This window comes from Condylostylus longicornis, unplaced genomic scaffold, assembly GCF_029603195.1.
Source record: "Condylostylus longicornis isolate FDR11 unplaced genomic scaffold, ASM2960319v2 ptg000037l, whole genome shotgun sequence".
NCBI lineage: Eukaryota > Metazoa > Arthropoda > Insecta > Diptera > Dolichopodidae > Condylostylus > Condylostylus longicornis.
The window spans coordinates 1,195,313-1,214,488 of NW_026578006.1; the positions used below are offsets into that span (position 1 = coordinate 1,195,313).

Below are 19,176 nucleotides of genomic sequence, written 5' to 3' on the forward strand. Positions count from 1 at the left end.
TTTTTTATTTTTATTTTTCCTTTTTTTTTTATTATAAAAATAGCTTTTATAAATCAAAACCATTTTAATTAAATATTACTAGTTAAAAACTAATGGCCTCCTTGCATAAAAAATGCAAAATTTTTATTATGTTTTCTTTTTATTGTAATTTAGGAAATATTACAAATTAATTAGCAGCAATTTAAGTAAAACAAAATAATTTAAATAAATCTGTTTTAATTTTTGTAAATTAAACAATGTTGCAATTATACTTGTACGGCCAAAAAAAAACTGATTCATTTATTATATTCTTTTTATACTACTCGATTTTTATACAAATATTAAGTGTTTTTTTTTTAAACTCGTGTTGAAAGTACAGATATCATTATTTAATATTATTACATCATTCATGAATTATTCTTATAGTGAAATTTATTAATTGATCACATAATCAATTTTTCATTTAATTTCGAAAAAGTTTTTAAGTAATACTTTTCTATATTACAAGTGACACATTTTATTATATTTTATTAAACATGTCCTACTATATTTAAAATACAAAAAATTAAAGTTTAATGTTATACAACCTCCAAACTTTGCATCAAAATAATATAAAAATTTCAAACAATTTACACAAAATGTTTTACATGTACATTATGCACTGGATTTATTATATTTGAAAAATCATATGAAATCTTTTAGGCTAATGATTGTATATTACTACTATTTATGATTTGTTTTTGTATAAAATTTAATTATTTGTATTTATTGAACTATTGAAAGATTTTTATTAATTCATTGCAAAGCAGAGTCTGTATACAATCGTATTCAAGAAATTGAATATATTTTACAATTTATCATATCTTTTGTTTATCTATGTACATGAACATTTTTTCCATTTAATTTTGTTTTTATTTACCTTTGTTTATTAAAACTTTGAATTAAAACATAACTTTTTTGAATTAGTACATAACTTTTTAAAAATTTCATTATGAAAAACATACAATACATATAAAATTAAAATTGACCAAAAAATGGTTTCCAAATTTAAATGTACAATTTTTGATAAACCAATCGGGCACAAATCATTCATTATTTCATAATAAATATTATAGTTGGTGTAATTTTTTAAATCAACTTTTATATTGGCTTATAACTATTTTTAGTCCTTAAAATAAACGTTAATTTAAAAGAATTTGAATTTCAATTCGCTGTTCTAACATTATTTCTTATGTATTAATATTATTATCAATAATTATTCATTTATTTATATTTTTTATATTCTTGAATATTATTAACTAATTCAAATAATATTTAAGTAATAAGAATTTTTTTCAATTTAAATAATTGCCTAAAATTTTTTAATCCATAACGTTTTAAGTATAATAAAAATTCCATTTACTTAAATAAGGAACATTTAGTAAAATTTTTATAAAAATGGTAACAAGAAAAACTAGGCGCATAAATAACTTTTAGTGTATAATATTGAATAAGAAATATATTTTGAAATGCATTGAATTAGAATAAATTAAAATGTCTTAATTTTTTGGCTCATAAGGCTTATTTTCTCCTACATATATTTAATACGAAAAGTTCTTTTCATTTTTATTTATATATCTTTTAGTTTCAATTGTTAATATATGTAGTATTAAATAATAAAATTATATCCTAAACTTACGTTCTTGTTACCCACTATTTATAATTTTCACCAGTAGTAATTTATGTACATCCTTCGTTTCATACTGAATCATGTTATACAATAGTATATTTAAATTAAAACCTTTTCGTTTTGATTGAAGCAAAACACATCAAAAGAATAAGACTCCTACATAAAAACTTTGAATTACAATAAATTATGTATGTGTAGTTTTTCTTGTATCAGACTTGCTAATAGTATAAAACTAGCTGCTATTAATATTAAAAAATATTTAAAAAAGACGGAAATATTATTTACGGGAATTTAGCCATCTATATTTTGATTTCATATTGTTTTTTTTGCATTTATTGTTGAAATTACGTAATTTCTTGCAAAAATTTTATATCTCTTAAAGGATTTTTTGGAATAACTAATTATAAATTATTAGATTTTAAATCAATTCAGCTGCTCATTTAGATACATTCACATATGTATTAAATTGTTAGATATATAACATATTTGTTTTATTATGTTAGGAACGCTCTTTGAAACAATTTATTTTTTCGTCATAATTTTTAAATATTCAAGAGCGTTATGAGCAGCATTTGCCTGAGCTTCCTTTGACGACAGTCCAGAACCATGACAAACAGCCACAGGTAGAGTTGATAACTGTACGAGACATTGAGATCGCCCAGAATAAGTTTTTTCTTCAATATCAACATATGTCACTTCGAATTCATGTTCATGTGCGATTTCTTCCAAAAATTGTACGTAATTAATTTCCGTATTCTTTAGACACGTGGACTGAAATTTAAAAAAATAGTGTTAGATATATATATCCATATTTTATTAACACTTTTATTATTTTTATTAATTGTAAAATTTTATAATTGCAAAAACTGCATACAAACCATTATATGCCCACTTTTGTAAAGAATCTAGTCATACATTCGAAAAAAATATGCACTAACCTGTAGCTTTGCTAATTTAGTTCCCGTAGCATTTTTTAAAGATCGATGAAATTGTGATACTTTTTGACTGTAATGACTTGTTAAAGCCGGAACATGACAATCTTTTAGATCAGCATAACGGTTTAAAATACGATTCTGCAAAAACACACAATTTATGAAGGCTCTTTTTAATACTAATTCTATTTAATCCATTCTTATTAAAAATGCAAATAACATAAATGTAAATTTGTTTGAACGTTTACTTTCTCGGCTAAAATAATATTACGATATTTTTTATGAAAAATGTTTTTTTGGTTTTTTTCAAAAGCCTTGAAGATATAAGCTTAGAAAAATGGCTTAACTTTCTTCACTATAAATTGTGTGTATCTGCATTTTTAATAAAAGAAATACACTTAAAAATAATAAAATTTTGGAAAACAAGAAAAATTTTGGAAGGCAAATCTTAACACAACAGATATAAATCTACTTTTGTCATTCTATTACAATAATTCAAATACAAAAAAATTATATTGTTTACATACCTCTTCGTTGCCCTCTTCGTCTAAAACAGAAGTGATTTGAGCATGGTCTAAAGGATTTTCTTGTAGTCTAGTCCACATTTTATGCGCAGCAAGTCTTTTTGCTACCTTTTTACTTTTTCCACGCCCAACTTCACGATATTTTAATATTGTACAAGCTATCGTAAACTGTCTTTCATGTGGTAATCCTACTTCCATTTCAGTTTCATAAGTTGGTGGCGGCCATCGTCTCGCCATACACATTTCTTGCAACCAACCTATAGGATTGCCTTGAACTTTTTCCTCGTAGCTAGTTCTAAAATACAAAAAATATCAATGTACAGTATTTTAAAAACCAAGTAAATTACTCTTGCAAATTTCCAATAGAAGTTGTGTCACCATTCGTGGTAGCGGATAGAGTGGGATTATTGTCACTCATACTGCCAACAGATGTTCCTGTTAATTTGTCAATAAGAGCTTTCGCGGCAGCATGTTTAGCTTCTTTTTTTGAGCGACCAGCGCCCATTGCTGTAAAAGGTATATCCTTATCATTAAATGATACACGATAACGAAATGTTGGTTCATGAATTGCGCCCTCGATTTGAACGAGCTCATAACTAGGTGTAATACCATGACGACTCAACAGTTCTTGCAAGATTGATACCGGTGTCTTCATTGCTATACTGGGAATTTCGTGCTACAAAATATTTTATTTAATTTTAGGTTCACATTTAAAGATGGCATACAGACAAGCTGATTAAGAGGACGTAAATTATTTTTACTAACATTTTTTAGAGCATCTTCAATAGACAATGGATCTTCCGTTGCAGCAGGTTGTGTTTGTGGTTGCTGTTGTTGCAAATTTTGTTGATTATAGTTCTTATTAGGTCGGCCACTTCGACGGCGGGGAGCGTAACCTCCAACATTTTGTTGGGGTGGCTTTTGGTCTTCATTTAACTGAGAATTATTATTGCTCATACTAGCTAAAAATTATTAAAATTATTATAAAAATATCTGACTATAACATTTTATAGTAAATTCAGATTAAAAAAACACTAAGTCAATTAAGCAATAAATTTTAAGTTTTGTATTTAGAGAGTAAATGCCGCATATTGTGTAGGTACATATGTATGTAAATACATTGAACAAATCGATTTTTCAAATGTCATTTACTTTACCATGAAACCGGGACCAGAACAACTTTTAAAAAAATTGACTTGTATTTACTTACCTTGGAAATGTGTTTAAATTTAATCAATGAAAATCAATGTGTTGCAGAAACTTAGAATTTATATGTTTAATTAATAAAGCGATAGCAAATATAATGAATTTTAATTAATAATCGCCTGAAAATAAAACCCTCCTTCATCAAAAATTGAAGGTTGCACTCTGCTCAGCTATTATATTGGAGAATTATTTGTGTACCTAAACCAGTGATGAGACCTTCTATTTTTAATTTGTAGTGAATTTTATTTTTTCTTTTTATGGTATTAATTTATCAGAGGGTTGGTGTTGCATGATTCACAATGAGTACGTACGTATACGTATAAGTCGAATAATTCACAAATAGCATTTGACGTAAAGTTTTTTATTAATTTCTGATTTAATTTTCTTATATTTATTTTTATTAAATTTTAAAAAAACTTTTTATCGAAAGGTAAAAAAACTTACAAAGAATATAGCAAAAAAAAGAAAAAAGGAATAAGAGGACAAAGGGGTTAATTTACATTTGCATTGTAACACATTTTTTCATTAACAAATTGTAAAACTATTAATTTTTTTGTTATTTATCTACTATGTGAATTGTCAATCTCGTCTTCTATTAAGTTTCTAGTTATAAGAGTAATTACAGTTGAAATTTAATGATGTTCCATCCGAAAAGTCCGATTTTCGTCAAAATGTTAGTTAACCCCTTTGTCCACTTATCTCTTCTTATTTGTGAAACTATTTTTTGGTGAGGGTCTAAGGAGTTGTATTATACATGAAAAAATTGTAAAATTGTGTCTGTTTTATTCCTCGTTTCTAAAACAGAAAGTTAGCATATTATATGAGGAATACAAACCAGCGATCCAATTAGATATTAATCAATATGTATGGTTAAAATTGCTGAAATGTGTTTCACAACAAGGCTATGCAAGCTATGCAAGGTTTGCGAAACTTTGATATCGATGGTTTCAAAATGCACTAAATTTTTGTATTACAACAAATTTAAATAAGTAAAAAATACGGAGCATGGTAAAACATTTTTATTTAGTTGTAAATTTCAAGAGAAAATTGATTTTTTTTTTAAATATAATTTGACGGATTTTTATCCAAAAAATACAGCTGAGTACATTTTTGTTAATCAACCTCGTTCATTTCGTTAATCTAAAGGTGTTTTCTTTGATAATTTTCAAATTATTAACGAAAATGTCAACTCAGTTTTCAATATAAAAATAGATATTTAAGAACGCTTTTTGGTTTTGCATATATTAAAGTTGCTAAAGTGTGCCATCACGTTGTATAACGCAAATGCATTTTTGCGTAACATACAAAATTTGTTTGCTGGGTTTTAAACTTGGTAAAACTTAAAAAGGAAGAAAAAAGAAACTTGGTACTAGAAAATAATGTGGCGAAGTTAGAAATTAACATTTTTAAAAATGATCGCCATTTTTATTTATGAATGACGTCACTTGGTGCCAATGATTGGTAATATGAAGAATTTCAATTTTGTGTTACTCACTTAAATTTTTAAAAAGTGAACAAAAAAAACAAGACATATTGTTGACCAGAGTATTGATATATTAAATTATACAAAAAATTTATCAACGTTGTACATACACACACAATTAATTTCATTTTAATTTGGAATGGCACCTTCTGACGTCATTATGGAATGTCATTTCGAAGAGTGCCATATTCTGATTTGCGTTTGAAATTTGTATTTAACTTCATTTTATTGAAAATAATAAAAAGTTCGTGTGAATGTGAGCGTTTCTCTGTCTAGCCGCAATTCTAAAAGTAAATTATATTTTATTTTTAAATAAATTTAAAATTAAGTTTTAAAATAATTTCAATCAGTTGGTATATTATTTGAATACATTTACTAACTTAAGATAATTAAATATTAATTATTTGTGCATATTATATATTGAAATTTTGATTTTTGAAAAAGCTTGTGAATTTTGGTTTGGTTGATGGGGGCATAATTTATGAGAAAATTTTTCAATTAGAAATATTTTAGATACATATGTACATAATTCTTTAACTTTTTTTTATATAACTTTCTTTTTCCCATAATTGGTAAATTGGTTGCTTTTTTTATCAATAGTGTATATTTTTTTTTATATAAAAAGGAAGCATAAGAAAGTGTTTTTTTGAGGAATATAAAAAGGAAAAAAAAAAGTTGAAAATGTCGATAAAATGAAATTGAATCGGGTATTAAAACATAATGGTGCATTTAGTCCAAAAAAAAAAAACTTAAAAAAATCAAATCTGAATAAATATTAGGGAATTTGTGGGTGCGTTGTGCATCACTTATAATCATTTTTGAAAATTTTTTTTTTTAATATGTATATTTTTTTTTTTTTTTGGAAAATCTTTAATAAACTTGTGAAAATGTAGAATAAAAAATTGTGAAATGTCAAATGACGCACAAATTTTTTCATATCGCTTGAATGGATATGTATGAAACATGCAGATTTTTTTTTTTAAGTACGGGATGGTTTTAAAGGTACATTTTATTTTAAAAGTTACCAGATTGTCCTAAAATGAAATAGTGTATTGATTTGAAAATCAAGTTACATATTTTAAATATAAAATGGAAGTAATTTAGATGTAAATTTGTATTTTTTAGTTAAATTTTTTAACTTATTATTTAATAGAGTAGAATACATTATTTTTGTTAAAAAGGAATCATAAACAGTTTTCATAAAATATTCAAAATTGGCTGGTAATTCTTTGTAACGATTTCCTTAAAACTTAACATCAAAATTCACAACAAAAAAAATAGACAATCTATTATTATATATGCTTGTCTCTTTTCGGCTTTTTTTGACTTACCTTTATTGAAATATCAAATAAATATATTTGTGTTTCATTTTCTCTTAATATATGTATATAATAATAAAAAAAAAATATTTTCGCGCGTTTCGGTACATTTTATTCAAACTGAATTTATTGGACATATAAATAAGCATATGTTATTAATTAATGGTTAAATTTAAAATAAAATAAGATTTTTATATTCATCATAATTTTATATCATTATAAGATTTTATGAGAAAAAATGCGAAAATGTCTTTATAATTGTGCTTATATTTTCGAAAAATCATTAGTTTTCCTTTTACTTTTTTTTTAAATAAAAGTCGAAAAATTTGTGCTTAAATTTTGCTTATTTTATATAAAGAGTTAAATTGTACGTATGTAGTTAAATTGTTTGAAAACTTTTTGGTAAGCATTAGTATAAAATTTATTATTATTTATGACGTAATACAAGTGTTGAAATCAAAATACATATCTATTTAGGAGACTACCAAAACTTCATTTTGTTCCACTAAAATTTGAAGAAATTTGCACTTACTAACATTCATTAAACAGTTTACAATAATATTTATGAAAAACCAAAAACGCTGTATGCTTTCAAAAAATATTTATTCAGAGAGATGATATATCCATGTTGGGATTTACATGCATATATTTCCTTTTTTTTTTATTTAAGGACAATACCTTAACTAAAAATTTGAATAGTTGTAATTGTGGTAGAATAATTTTTGTTAAGTAGGGTGGTCTAAAAGCCTTTCGTACCTATGTATCTACGTACCTACTTAGTGTATTTGGAAAATACAATTAAAAAAAGCAGATTCATCTTTTAATAGTGATTAATAATTCGTAATTTCATGTGCATGATTTAAAGAGTAAAAATTGCTAAGTGTAAAATATGCGGGCTATTACGTTGGTTGAAAATTAAACAAATATTTTTTAACCATTCTTTAATTAGAACATTTAAACTATTTATATGATACGCTTAAGAGCGTTATTCGTTTAACAAAAATTGCATTACAAATAAATACAAACTCCTTTAAAAAAATTAAAGAGATTCATTTTTATTTATTTAAATATAAAAGCTTCAGTTACTGACCGTACAACGTTAATTTCGATACATAGCACCTACCAATATATGTACATATATCTAATCTAAATCTGGTTTGTAAATTGTTTTGATAAATGTTCTTATCATTTTAATGACAAAATTATAAAATCAATTAATATTTTAAAAATTAAATACAAAATATTTTTAAAATAGTTTTTTTCTTTTAATTTAATATAGAGTAAGAATAGGTAGGATTCGCAATTATCGTTTTATTGTTTAAATAATAAAAAATAAATAGGTAATTTTATTGAAAAAATTTTATTTTTAATTATGTGAAATATTAAAGCCATTTAGAGAATTAAAAAAATACTATTTTTTTTTCTAGAGCTTGAACAGGGATTTTTTTTAAATATTAAAAACATAAGACAATTAAAATCGTATCAAAAATTTATTGAATTAGGTGTAGTTAGCAGAAATAAAAAAGTATCAGTTCAGCATTTTAACAAAATTTTAATCATTAAATACATAAAAATACAAATATCTGATTTTCACTAAAAAACCTACAGGTTTCAACCTGGAGGCAATATATTTATTTTTTTTTTTTTATTTGGGACTCGAACTAATTCATTAATACCAACTTGTATTCAATTTTAATTATATATTTTAACGTATGTATGTCGGTTATTATAGAGGAACAAAATATGTTCCTCATTTTATGGAATTTTGACTTAAAATATGTCATTTTTAGATTAAACATTTTAAATAAAATATGCAGCATGTTTTAGCCTGCAGGGATTTTTAGTGAGAAGTGTGTGCATTAATTAAACAAATAAAAATTGGAAATATGTACTATTTTTCTAGCTTCAACGGATACTGTTTTGCATGGGCATTCAACAACAGATGCATTATTGTCACCACAAATTGAGGAATCTTAACAAACTTTCCTAACTAATATTACATAATTTTGATCGATTGATTATTGTTCATGAGAAAAATACCTTTAATTTGGGATAAAGATATATCATCATGGGAATGATGTCAGCATTTAGTAATTTTATATTATTTGTTATATTTTTAGCAGCGATAAATAAAGTAATGGGTGTTAGAAGAGCATATGTAGCTCTAATGGTAAAAATTTTTGAATATGGAAGGCAAAATATTGAAAAAGCAAAAAAGAAGACCCGTTTAGACGATGAAAGTAAACAAAATATGAATTCGGGAATCAATGATTTAAAGAGTAATAGTGCCGAACAAAATGATGTAATAGAAAACGACATGAAAGATAACGATAATGCACTTATTAGCCGGGATACAATACTTTTACCAGATGGTGATAAAAAAGTTGGAACTAAAATGACTGAAATTGTAGATGAAAAAGAAATATTTGACGAAAATGAAATTAATTTGGAAAAAGATTCTGAGAGAGATGAAATTAACTTTAGTTTAGAAAATTGTTTACCCTATATTAAAACTGGTGTAGAAGCTATTATAGAAGATGAAGTTACGTCTAGGTTTGATTCAGAAGAATTAAAAAACTGGAATTTACTTACGAGAACTAATAGACATTACGAATTTATATCATGGAGACTGACTATAATATGGATGATTGGTTTTATTTTAAGATACGCAATTTTAATGCCAATTAGAGTTTTTATATGTTTTTTTGGTGTTTTGTGGTTAACAATATGTACAGCTGTTGTTGGTTTTGGTTTACCTGAAAGCGATTTTAAACGTAAAGCAGTTTCAATCACATTAAATCATTGCTTTAGCATATTATCAAGTGCATTGTCTCCAGTTATAAATTATCATAATATAGAAAATCGTCCTCAAAGGGGTATTTGTGTTGCAAATCATACTAGTCCTATTGATGTTTTAATATTAATGTGTGATAACACATATTCATTGATTGGACAGCGACATGGTGGATTCCTTGGTGTTTTACAAAGAGCTCTTGCAAGAGCATCCCCTCATATTTGGTTTGAAAGAGCTGAGGCGAAAGATCGACATGCAGTGACTGAACGATTAAAACAACATGTCTCAGATCCAAGAAATCCACCAATACTGATATTTCCAGAGGGTACTTGCATTAATAACACTTCTGTAATGCAATTCAAAAAGGGTAGCTTCGAAGTTGGTGGTGTTATTTATCCAGTTGCTGTTAAATACGATGCCAGATTTGGAGATGCATTCTGGAATAGCTCAAAATATTCAATGATGCAATACCTTTATATGATGATGACATCTTGGGCAATAGTTTGTGATGTTTGGTATTTACCACCAATGTATCAAAAAGAAAACGAGAGTGCAATCGATTTTGCAAATCGCGTTAAGGGAGTAATTGCCAAACAAGGCGGTTTAGTCGATTTAGTATGGGATGGTCAACTAAAAAGAACAAAACCGAAAAAAGAATGGAAGGAGAAACAACAAATTGAGTTTACAAAACGTTTAAAAGGGGAATAAAAATATTATATCAGAAAATTACTAAAAAAATTTCACTTTAGTTTTCCATTTTCTTGTTTTTAATTTAGGATTCTAATTTCTTACAAACATAATGTCGATTGATAAAAACACATTTTGTAAACAACTAAAAAGATATCTTTAAGTTCAAAATTAATAGTATACATACATACATATGTTAAAAATAATGATACTGATGTAAATTTCATAATGTTAAAGTATAAAAATTAAGAATGTAATTTCAAAATAATTAATGATTAAATGCAAGATTTCCCGAATGTTAACTAGATATTTTAAAAATGCTTTAATTTAACGCACTAAAAGTAAAACAAAACATCAGTTAGATAAAATAATAAGAACACAAAGAGACAAAAATAAGGTTTTGTATAAATAAAAAAAATACATAAATTCGGGTTTTAAATAATGTACTATGAAATATTTTGTCTTAAATTTGTATATGTAAAGGTAATAACTAACAAAATTTCAGAATTAAAATTTATTTACGCCTTGAAATTTTGATTACTATATTTGAAAAAAAAAAATAAAACATATACCCATTTGTTATAAATTTGATTGAAGGATAAAGGTTGGGCATTTTTTATTTAATTAATTTAAGCTCCTAGATTAATAAAATAATTTTTCCATTTATATTATAAACTTAAGTGAGTTTATATTCATTTTTATGAAATTTTATTTAGTCTATAATATTATTTCGTTTTTTTTTTTTTTGTAATTTCATCAAATTAAAATTAAATAAATGTAATTGTGACAAACGTAATCGCCTTTTTTATTAGATAAATTTTAATAAATTCGAATTATTTCAGTCTCAAATTTGGTAGTTATGGATATAGTGAAAATCAGAACACTTATAAAATATTATAAATATAATACCTAATCGAAATTCTTTATCAAATGAATTATGAATATGAAAACCGAAATTACATATGTACATATTGAAAAAGTTTTATATATACATAATTAATATTATTAATTATTATAATTTAATTAAAATTATAATAATTAATAATTTTAATTAAATTATAATAATTAATGATACTAATTATTATTATATAATATAACAATATTTAAATATAATATAATATGGGTAGGTATTAAATATGAGTAGGTATTTAAGTGTAGGATTTCACGTAAAGACACTAAAGAAACCTTTGAATCAAATTTCAGTAAAAAATCAAATTATATTAGGCAAAAGGATTCTATGCAATAATAAAAATATAGCAATTTACATACCATATGCAAATGAATAAGTAAATAAAGCTTACAAAAAATAATTTAGAATTGATTAAGTTAGTTTATTTAAAGATAGATAAACAACCTTATACATATTTGAAAGTACATATCAGATAGTTATACTTAGATTACTTTGTCAACTAGACTAGATTACTAATATTATCTTGAACTTACATATGTGTAAAGAAGTACATACATCAACTTCTTTTATTCATCTTGTTTTAAATGTAGAAAATCGATTTAAACTTTTACACATCAATACGTGACGATAGGACGATAAAAATGTTTTGCGATAAAGATTATTTTCCCAAAAGACAAAAGTTTCTACTTTCTTCAGATTTTTTGTAGGATCACAACATTATATAATTCGGCTCGCGAAAACTAAAATTCAAACATTAATAATGTAAACTTAATATTGTGCAATGTTTTGAATGGAACTTGTTTTGCAAATTATTATATGTATCTTATGAACGTGGCAGCGTAATATCGTTCCCGCAATAGTTTTCAATATAGGAAATATGATTAAATATGTACTATCATAATCAAATAAGTATGTATGATTATAATCAAATATGTTATTTATTTTATAATTGTCAAATCCAACTTTTAATGTGTTTCAAACTCAATTATTAAAGAATATATTGCGGCTAAAAAAAATGCATTATATTTCATTCTCATTTAATTAAATATATACATACATATATAGAAATAAATTGTATATATAATTTATGGAAAATATACATATGTACTTATATATATTTTATCAGACCTCGACTGTGTAATATCAGTGTTAATGATTAATGGTTCAACTGATGTATCAATTTTGTAGGAACTCAACTGTATCTGTCGATTCTAAAACGATACTAATTCCTCTCACAAATCCGTTTCAAATTTTTTTCTAAAATAAGTTGAAAATAGTTTTTTAAAAAATCCAAACCAACTTATGATATTATTAAATTAATTATAAAAAAAAACAAAATTAATTTACAAATTAAACATGCTTCTAAAATAAAAGAGTTAATAGCTCGTTAGCTAGTTTTGTTTTTATTGATTATAAGTGTGATTGGAATTGATATAGAAATTAATATAAATAAAATATATGTACATATATAAAATTTTTGTTTGTCAATAAAATACATATTTGTAATATAATTTGGCATTAAATTTACGTCAACATTGTAATACTGTACAATTTAACAGTAAATGCAGTTTCGACAACACAGTACTCCAATGTTGAAATTAATAAAATTATATTATTAATTTAAAAATTCATTACAATTATGCAATAAATGTGTCTATATTTAAGGCACAATGTCATATAAAAATACCTATGTATGTCATATAAGCAAAAATTTCAAATTTAATAATTTATATTACTTTTTAATATTTTGTTTATTTGCAGATTTTTTTTGTGAGTGGTGCGTATGTGTATTGAATGAATCTTGAAATAAAACATTGACAAAATTTATTTAATAAATTATTAAATAAATATATTCAATAAACAAGAAAAGGAGCCAACAAGCAACATATATAAATATAATAATAATCTTAAGAAAAGAACCAATTTTGAATGGGTGGTGAATTTTGCGTGAATATCTGTTAAAGCCGCTTCAAATAACAACCAACTGCAATCAAGTACTGTATATATATAGATATATATATATAAAAATAAAAATTTTTTTATGAATAAAAATTAAATTCCATTTTTTATTTAAAAATACTTTTGTTCTATCTTAATTTGTTTTTATTTTATTCTATTTGAATTTTTTTTTTGCTTTTTTTTCTTAAATAAAATAATAGTTTAAATTAAGATAAAATAAGAAGTTACGATAAAGAAAATAAAATCGAACAATTCAAAAGGTTTTGGTTGATTTGTAACAAAATTTGGATTCAAATTTGAGTAAAATATTAAATAAACATCTATCAAAGGGTCCTTATACCAACCATATATATATAACAAAAATACGAATTCATATCTTATTGCAATAACATATGCATATAAAAAGCACTTGTTTGCATAGGATATCGTTTAAAATATAGAGAGAAAGTATTGAAAACATTAAAGATGGCGATGACTACATTATCAGCCGAAGAGGCTAGAAAACTACTTGATTTCAGTCAGAAACTTGATATAGGCCTATTGGACAACATTGTTGTATCTTTATACACTTCTCAAGGTGAACAATTACGTTTGGCACAGGAAATTTTAACAACATTAAAGGAACATCCCGATGCGTGGACACGGGTTGATAGTATATTAGAATTTTCACAAAATCAGCAAACGAAATTTTACGCACTGCAAATATTAGAAGAAGTTATTAAAACAAGATGGAAGATATTGCCACGTAATCAATGTGAAGGTATAAAGAAATATGTTGTAAGTTTAATTATAAAAACATCATCAGATCCCGAAACGATGGACGCAAATAAAGTATACTTAAATAAATTAAATATGATATTGGTACAAATATTAAAGCGTGAATGGCCTAAAAATTGGGAAACATTTATTGGTGATATCGTTGGTGCGTCAAAAACAAACGAAAGTTTATGTAAAAATAATATGGTTATATTGAAACTATTAAGTGAAGAGGTATTTGATTTCTGTTCTGGCCAAATAACACAAACAAAAGCCAAACATTTGAAGGATACCATGTGTTCAGAATTCTCACAAATATTTCAGTTATGTTCATTTGTTTTAGAAGGTAATTGAAAATGAATTATATTAATATTTAAATTTTTGGCACAAGTTTTAATATTTTTTATTTAAAATGTTGTAAAAAAAATTTAGGCTCGATGAACGCACCATTGATTGAAGCAACTTTGGAAACCCTTTTAAGATTTTTAAATTGGATTCCTCTTGGTTATATATTTGAAACAAAGTTAATCGAAACATTAATATTTAAACTTTTAAACGTTCCAATGTTTCGTAATGTAACATTAAAATGTTTATCAGAAATTGCTGCTCTAAGTGTCCCACAATATAATAATAATTTTGCTCAATTATTCAAAGAAACTATGGAACAATTGGATCAAATGTTGAATCCAAATACAGATATGAATCATAATTATATGAACGGTACCGATCATGAACAACAGTTTGTGCAAAATTTAGCAATGTTTCTATGTACATTTTTAAAAGAACATGGTAAACTTGTTGAGGAAGCACAGTATGTTGAACATTTGCAGAGAGCCTTATTATGTTTGGTAATGATTTCAGAAGTTGAAGATGTTGAAATATTTAAAATATGTCTCGAATATTGGAATAGTTTAGTGGATGATCTGTATAGCTCAGATCCATACGCTGGTAATCAATGTAATCAATTTGCGAAACGTACTGTGTTATCTCGTCGACGTTTTTACGCTGATATATTATCGAAAGTACGCTATATTATGATATCACGTATGGCAAAACCAGAAGAAGTTTTGATTGTAGAAAATGAAAATGGTGAAGTTGTGAGAGAATTTATGAAGGATACAAATGCTATTAATTTATATAAGAATATGCGTGAAACGCTTGTGTTTTTAACACATTTAGATTATGCTGATACGGAACGTATTATGACAGAAAAATTGATGAATCAGGTGAATGGAACAGAGTTTTCGTGGAAAAATTTAAATACTTTGTGTTGGGCAATTGGTTCTATTTCAGGTAAATAATATTTTTATGCATTATGAATGTATTTTGTACATATAAATAGTATATCATTACAATTTGTTTTTAAAATTAATTGTAGGGGCGTTTTGTGAAGAGGATGAAAAACGTTTTCTAGTAACTGTTATTAAAGATCTACTAGGCCTTTGTGAACAGAAAAAAGGCAAAGACAATAAAGCTATTATAGCTTCTAATATAATGTATGTTGTGGGACAATACCCAAGATTTTTACGAGCTCATTGGAAGTTTTTGAAAACCGTTGTAAATAAATTATTTGAATTTATGCATGAAACTCATGATGGCGTACAAGATATGGCATGTGACACATTCATCAAAATTGCTATGAAATGTCGTCGTTATTTTGTAACAATACAACCAAATGAAGTTTGTACATTTATTGATGAAATTTTAAGCACAATGAGTACCATAATATGTGACTTACAGCCACAACAAGTAATCTACTTTAACAAAATTTATGATTCATTATTTTAACTTGACTTTTGTTTCATAAGGTTCATACATTCTATGAAGCCGTTGGATATATGATATCAGCACAGGTTGATCAAGTTCAACAAGATGCTTTGATTGAACGTTATATGTATTTGCCCAACCAGGTTTGGGACGAAATTATATCAAGAGCCTCAAAAAACGTAGAATTCTTACGTAATATGGCTGCAGTTAAACAATTGGGTAGCATACTTAAAACAAATGTAGCTGCTTGTAAAGCATTGGGTCACAGTTATGTAATACAATTAGGTCGAATTTATTTGGATATGTTAAATGTTTATAAAATTATGTCTGAAAATATTATACAAGCTATAACAGTCAATGGAATGAATGTCAATAATCAACCGTTGATAAAAGTAATGCATGTTGTCAAAAAGGAAACTTTAACTTTAATATCTGAGTGGGTATCTCGTTCAAGTGACAATCAAATGGTATTGGATAATTTTATACCACCTTTACTAGAAGCGGTTTTATTGGACTATCAAGTAATTATAATTATCTATAAATTGCATGTATTATCGTCTATAATTTTAATGAAACTATTGCCGTTTTTATAAATAATAAAAATACTTGTTTTTTTTTTATTATTATCAGAGATGTAAAATTCCGCAAGCACGGGAGCCTAAAGTTTTAAGTACGATGGCAGTTATTGTAAATAAATTAAGAAATTTTATAACACCGGAAGTACCAAAAATATTCGATGCTGTCTTTGAATGCACATTGGATATGATAAATAAAAATTTTGAGGACTATCCACAACACCGTACAAGCTTCTATGAATTATTACAAGCAGTAAATGCTTATTGTTTTAAATCTTTCTTAAGTATACCACCAGCACAATTTAAATTAGTTTTTGATTCGGTGGTATGGGCCTTCAAGCACACGATGAGAAATGTTGCAGATATGGGTTTGCAAATTTTATATAAGGTGAAATTACATATAATAAAATATAAAACTGTTAAACATGTAATTCATTTTGTACTTGTTTTCAGATGTTGCAAAATTTGGAACAACATCCTCAAGCAGCACAGAGTTTTTATCAAACGTATTTTACCGATATATTAATGCAAATATTTTCAGTTGTAACTGATACATCACACGCAGCTAGTTTAGCCATGCATGCTGTTATATTAGCATATATGTTTTCACTAATTGAAAATAATAAAATTGCAGTAAATTTGGGCCCAATACAGGATAACACAGTGTTTATAAAAGAATACGTTGCATCTTTATTAAAAAGTGCATTTAGTCATTTAACAGATAACCAAATCAAAGTATTTGTTACGGGATTATTTGATTTGGATGAAAATGTATCTGCATTTAAAGAGCATTTGAGAGATTTCTTGATTCAAATTCGTGTATGTTATTTTTATATTTTTTTTTTATTTTCTATTATTTCTATTATTACTAAATATTTAATTTACTTGTTATTTGTGTAAAAAAAAAATTATATATCATTTAGTAAAGTATGTTAAAACATTTTAGGAGGTTACTGGTGAAGATGATTCAGATCTATATCTTGAAGAACGAGAAGCTGCCTTACGTGAAGAACAAACAAATAAACGACTTATGCAACGTAATATACCTGGTATGATAAATCCTCATGAATTGCCTGAAGACATGCAAGATGAATAATGCTACATCGTATGCAAAAATACGCTCTCACAAATTGAATATAAACATTTTTTTTGCTAAAACAGAATACTAAAACTATATAAATGAATGATTATATAAAATCTTTCATTAGGAAAATATTACAAAATTAATAAAAAAGTGAAAAATATAAAGCAGCGATTTATTGAGAATATGAGAAACGAGATAAATTTGTAGAAGTAGAAAATCAACATTTGTATTAAAAAAAAACAAAATATTTCATGAAAAAAAAACATTTTTATTCTTTTTTATATATATAAGAATATAAAAATTAAATATACACATGCAGTGAAATTTGCGAGAGAGAAAAATTATAATTTATAAAAAAAAATCCTGTTTTTAGAAGTATGTTTGGGTTAAAAAAACTTTAAAATATAAAATAAATGTTTGTAATTAACCACAAGAAATTATGCTTGAGTGGATGATTTTTTAATTAAACATATAATAATTAAGTGAATGTAAGAAAAAAAAAATTAATTTGTGCACATACACTCATAGATGCTTTTTATTAATTTTTCTATACTTAATGAAACAAAAATTAAATGCATTTTAAATGATTTCATTTTTTTTTTATGATTTGATTAAATTTATTCCAATATTTTTTTTTTGTTTTCTTAATTGTATATAATATATTTACAATCTGTATTTGAATATTTCATTGGTTGTAATTATGTTAAATGGAAAAATATTATAAAAAGTAAAATCAGAATGTTTCGGTAATCAATGTTTTTATTTTTCCACATTTTTTTTTTGACATTTTATTAAAGCGCAGTTTATAATTAACATGAAGTAATTTATCATTTATTTATGCTTTGAACACATTTGTAAATTTTGATATTAGGTTAAACTATTACGTAAAAACTTTAATGGAATCATTTTATACTAATTTTTTGTTGCTAAAACATTAATTCACTAATTTTTTAATATAAAATTAGTATTAAAAAACTTTCTTTTTAAATTTCATTTACAGAATCTAATTTTTTTTTTTGTAATTTCTCGAAAATGTAAGTTAAATAATACCAATTTTTTTATTGTAGTTTTTAATTTCTTTATAATTTTAACTATGTAAACATTATTCAACGCTATTTATATGGCAGATTATTTAGAAATTATTTTTCTTATTAAATTTTAATTAAATATGTAATAATTTTGCAGAATTAAAATAAAATTAAGTTATCTGCATTATTTGTAGGAGTTTATATTATTTTGAAATTATAAAGAATTTAAATAATTTTTATGTAATTTTTATACATTTAAAGACAATCTTTTATTCCCGTTTAGCTTTTTCAAAAATTTAATAATTTTCAATATTTATAAATTTACATTTTCAATTACAATTTAAAGTTCTATCCAATGTTCTAAAGGAAAACAATTATTTTCAATTATTTAACAATAATTATAAACATAAATTATTAATAAGATTTGTTTTTTGAATTATGACTTATAAAAAATTACAAAATTATTTTTTATTTTATTTTTCCTCATTATTTTCTCTAACATAC

The 19,176-nt window shown here is 24.8% G+C and overlaps 3 protein-coding genes across 10 annotated transcripts; 2 read left to right on the forward strand and 1 right to left on the reverse strand.

Moving 5' to 3' along the window:
• Positions 1 to 1,901: 1,901 nt before the first annotated feature.
• On the reverse strand, positions 1,902 to 4,496 carry LOC129608842 (interferon-inducible double-stranded RNA-dependent protein kinase activator A homolog). Of its 4 annotated transcripts, none has more exons than XM_055520591.1 (6): positions 4,315 to 4,496; positions 3,834 to 4,062; positions 3,452 to 3,780; positions 3,108 to 3,399; positions 2,587 to 2,721; positions 1,902 to 2,419 (listed from the first exon to the last, which is right to left on the reverse strand). In XM_055520591.1, exons 2-6 carry the CDS (start codon positions 4,059 to 4,061, stop codon positions 2,171 to 2,173), a joined length of 1,233 nt encoding a protein of 410 aa, XP_055376566.1. In that variant the 5' UTR covers position 4,062; positions 4,315 to 4,496; the 3' UTR covers positions 1,902 to 2,170. The 4 variants fall into 4 exon arrangements, with proteins under 4 accessions (XP_055376566.1, XP_055376567.1, XP_055376565.1 ...); XM_055520592.1 differs by having other exon boundaries at positions 3,870 to 4,066; XM_055520590.1 differs by having other exon boundaries at positions 3,834 to 4,066.
• Positions 4,497 to 5,981: 1,485 nt separating this feature from the next.
• LOC129608909 (exportin-1) lies at positions 5,982 to 19,163 on the forward strand. 2 transcript variants are annotated; one of them, XM_055520696.1, is made up of 9 exons: positions 5,982 to 6,083; positions 13,265 to 13,497; positions 13,663 to 14,564; positions 14,651 to 15,511; positions 15,597 to 15,967; positions 16,027 to 16,506; positions 16,616 to 16,948; positions 17,014 to 17,379; positions 17,507 to 19,163. In XM_055520696.1, the coding sequence occupies exons 3-9, from the start codon at positions 13,928 to 13,930 to the stop codon at positions 17,654 to 17,656; spliced, it is 3,198 nt and encodes a 1,065-aa protein (XP_055376671.1). In that variant the 5' UTR covers positions 5,982 to 6,083; positions 13,265 to 13,497; positions 13,663 to 13,927; the 3' UTR covers positions 17,657 to 19,163. The 2 variants fall into 2 exon arrangements, with proteins under 2 accessions (XP_055376671.1, XP_055376672.1); XM_055520697.1 differs by lacking the exon at positions 13,265 to 13,497 and having other exon boundaries at positions 6,053 to 6,083.
• On the forward strand, positions 6,036 to 11,389 carry LOC129608910 (glycerol-3-phosphate acyltransferase 3-like). Of its 4 annotated transcripts, XM_055520700.1 has the most exons (3): positions 8,387 to 8,452; positions 8,540 to 8,637; positions 9,016 to 11,389. In XM_055520700.1, the coding sequence occupies exon 3, from the start codon at positions 9,181 to 9,183 to the stop codon at positions 10,612 to 10,614; it is 1,434 nt and encodes a 477-aa protein (XP_055376675.1). In that variant the 5' UTR covers positions 8,387 to 8,452; positions 8,540 to 8,637; positions 9,016 to 9,180; the 3' UTR covers positions 10,615 to 11,389. The 4 variants fall into 4 exon arrangements, with proteins under 4 accessions (XP_055376674.1, XP_055376677.1, XP_055376675.1 ...); XM_055520699.1 differs by lacking the exons at positions 8,387 to 8,452; positions 8,540 to 8,637 and adding an exon at positions 6,036 to 6,083; XM_055520702.1 differs by lacking the exons at positions 8,387 to 8,452; positions 8,540 to 8,637 and adding an exon at positions 6,128 to 6,146.
• Positions 19,164 to 19,176: the final 13 nt, after the last annotated feature.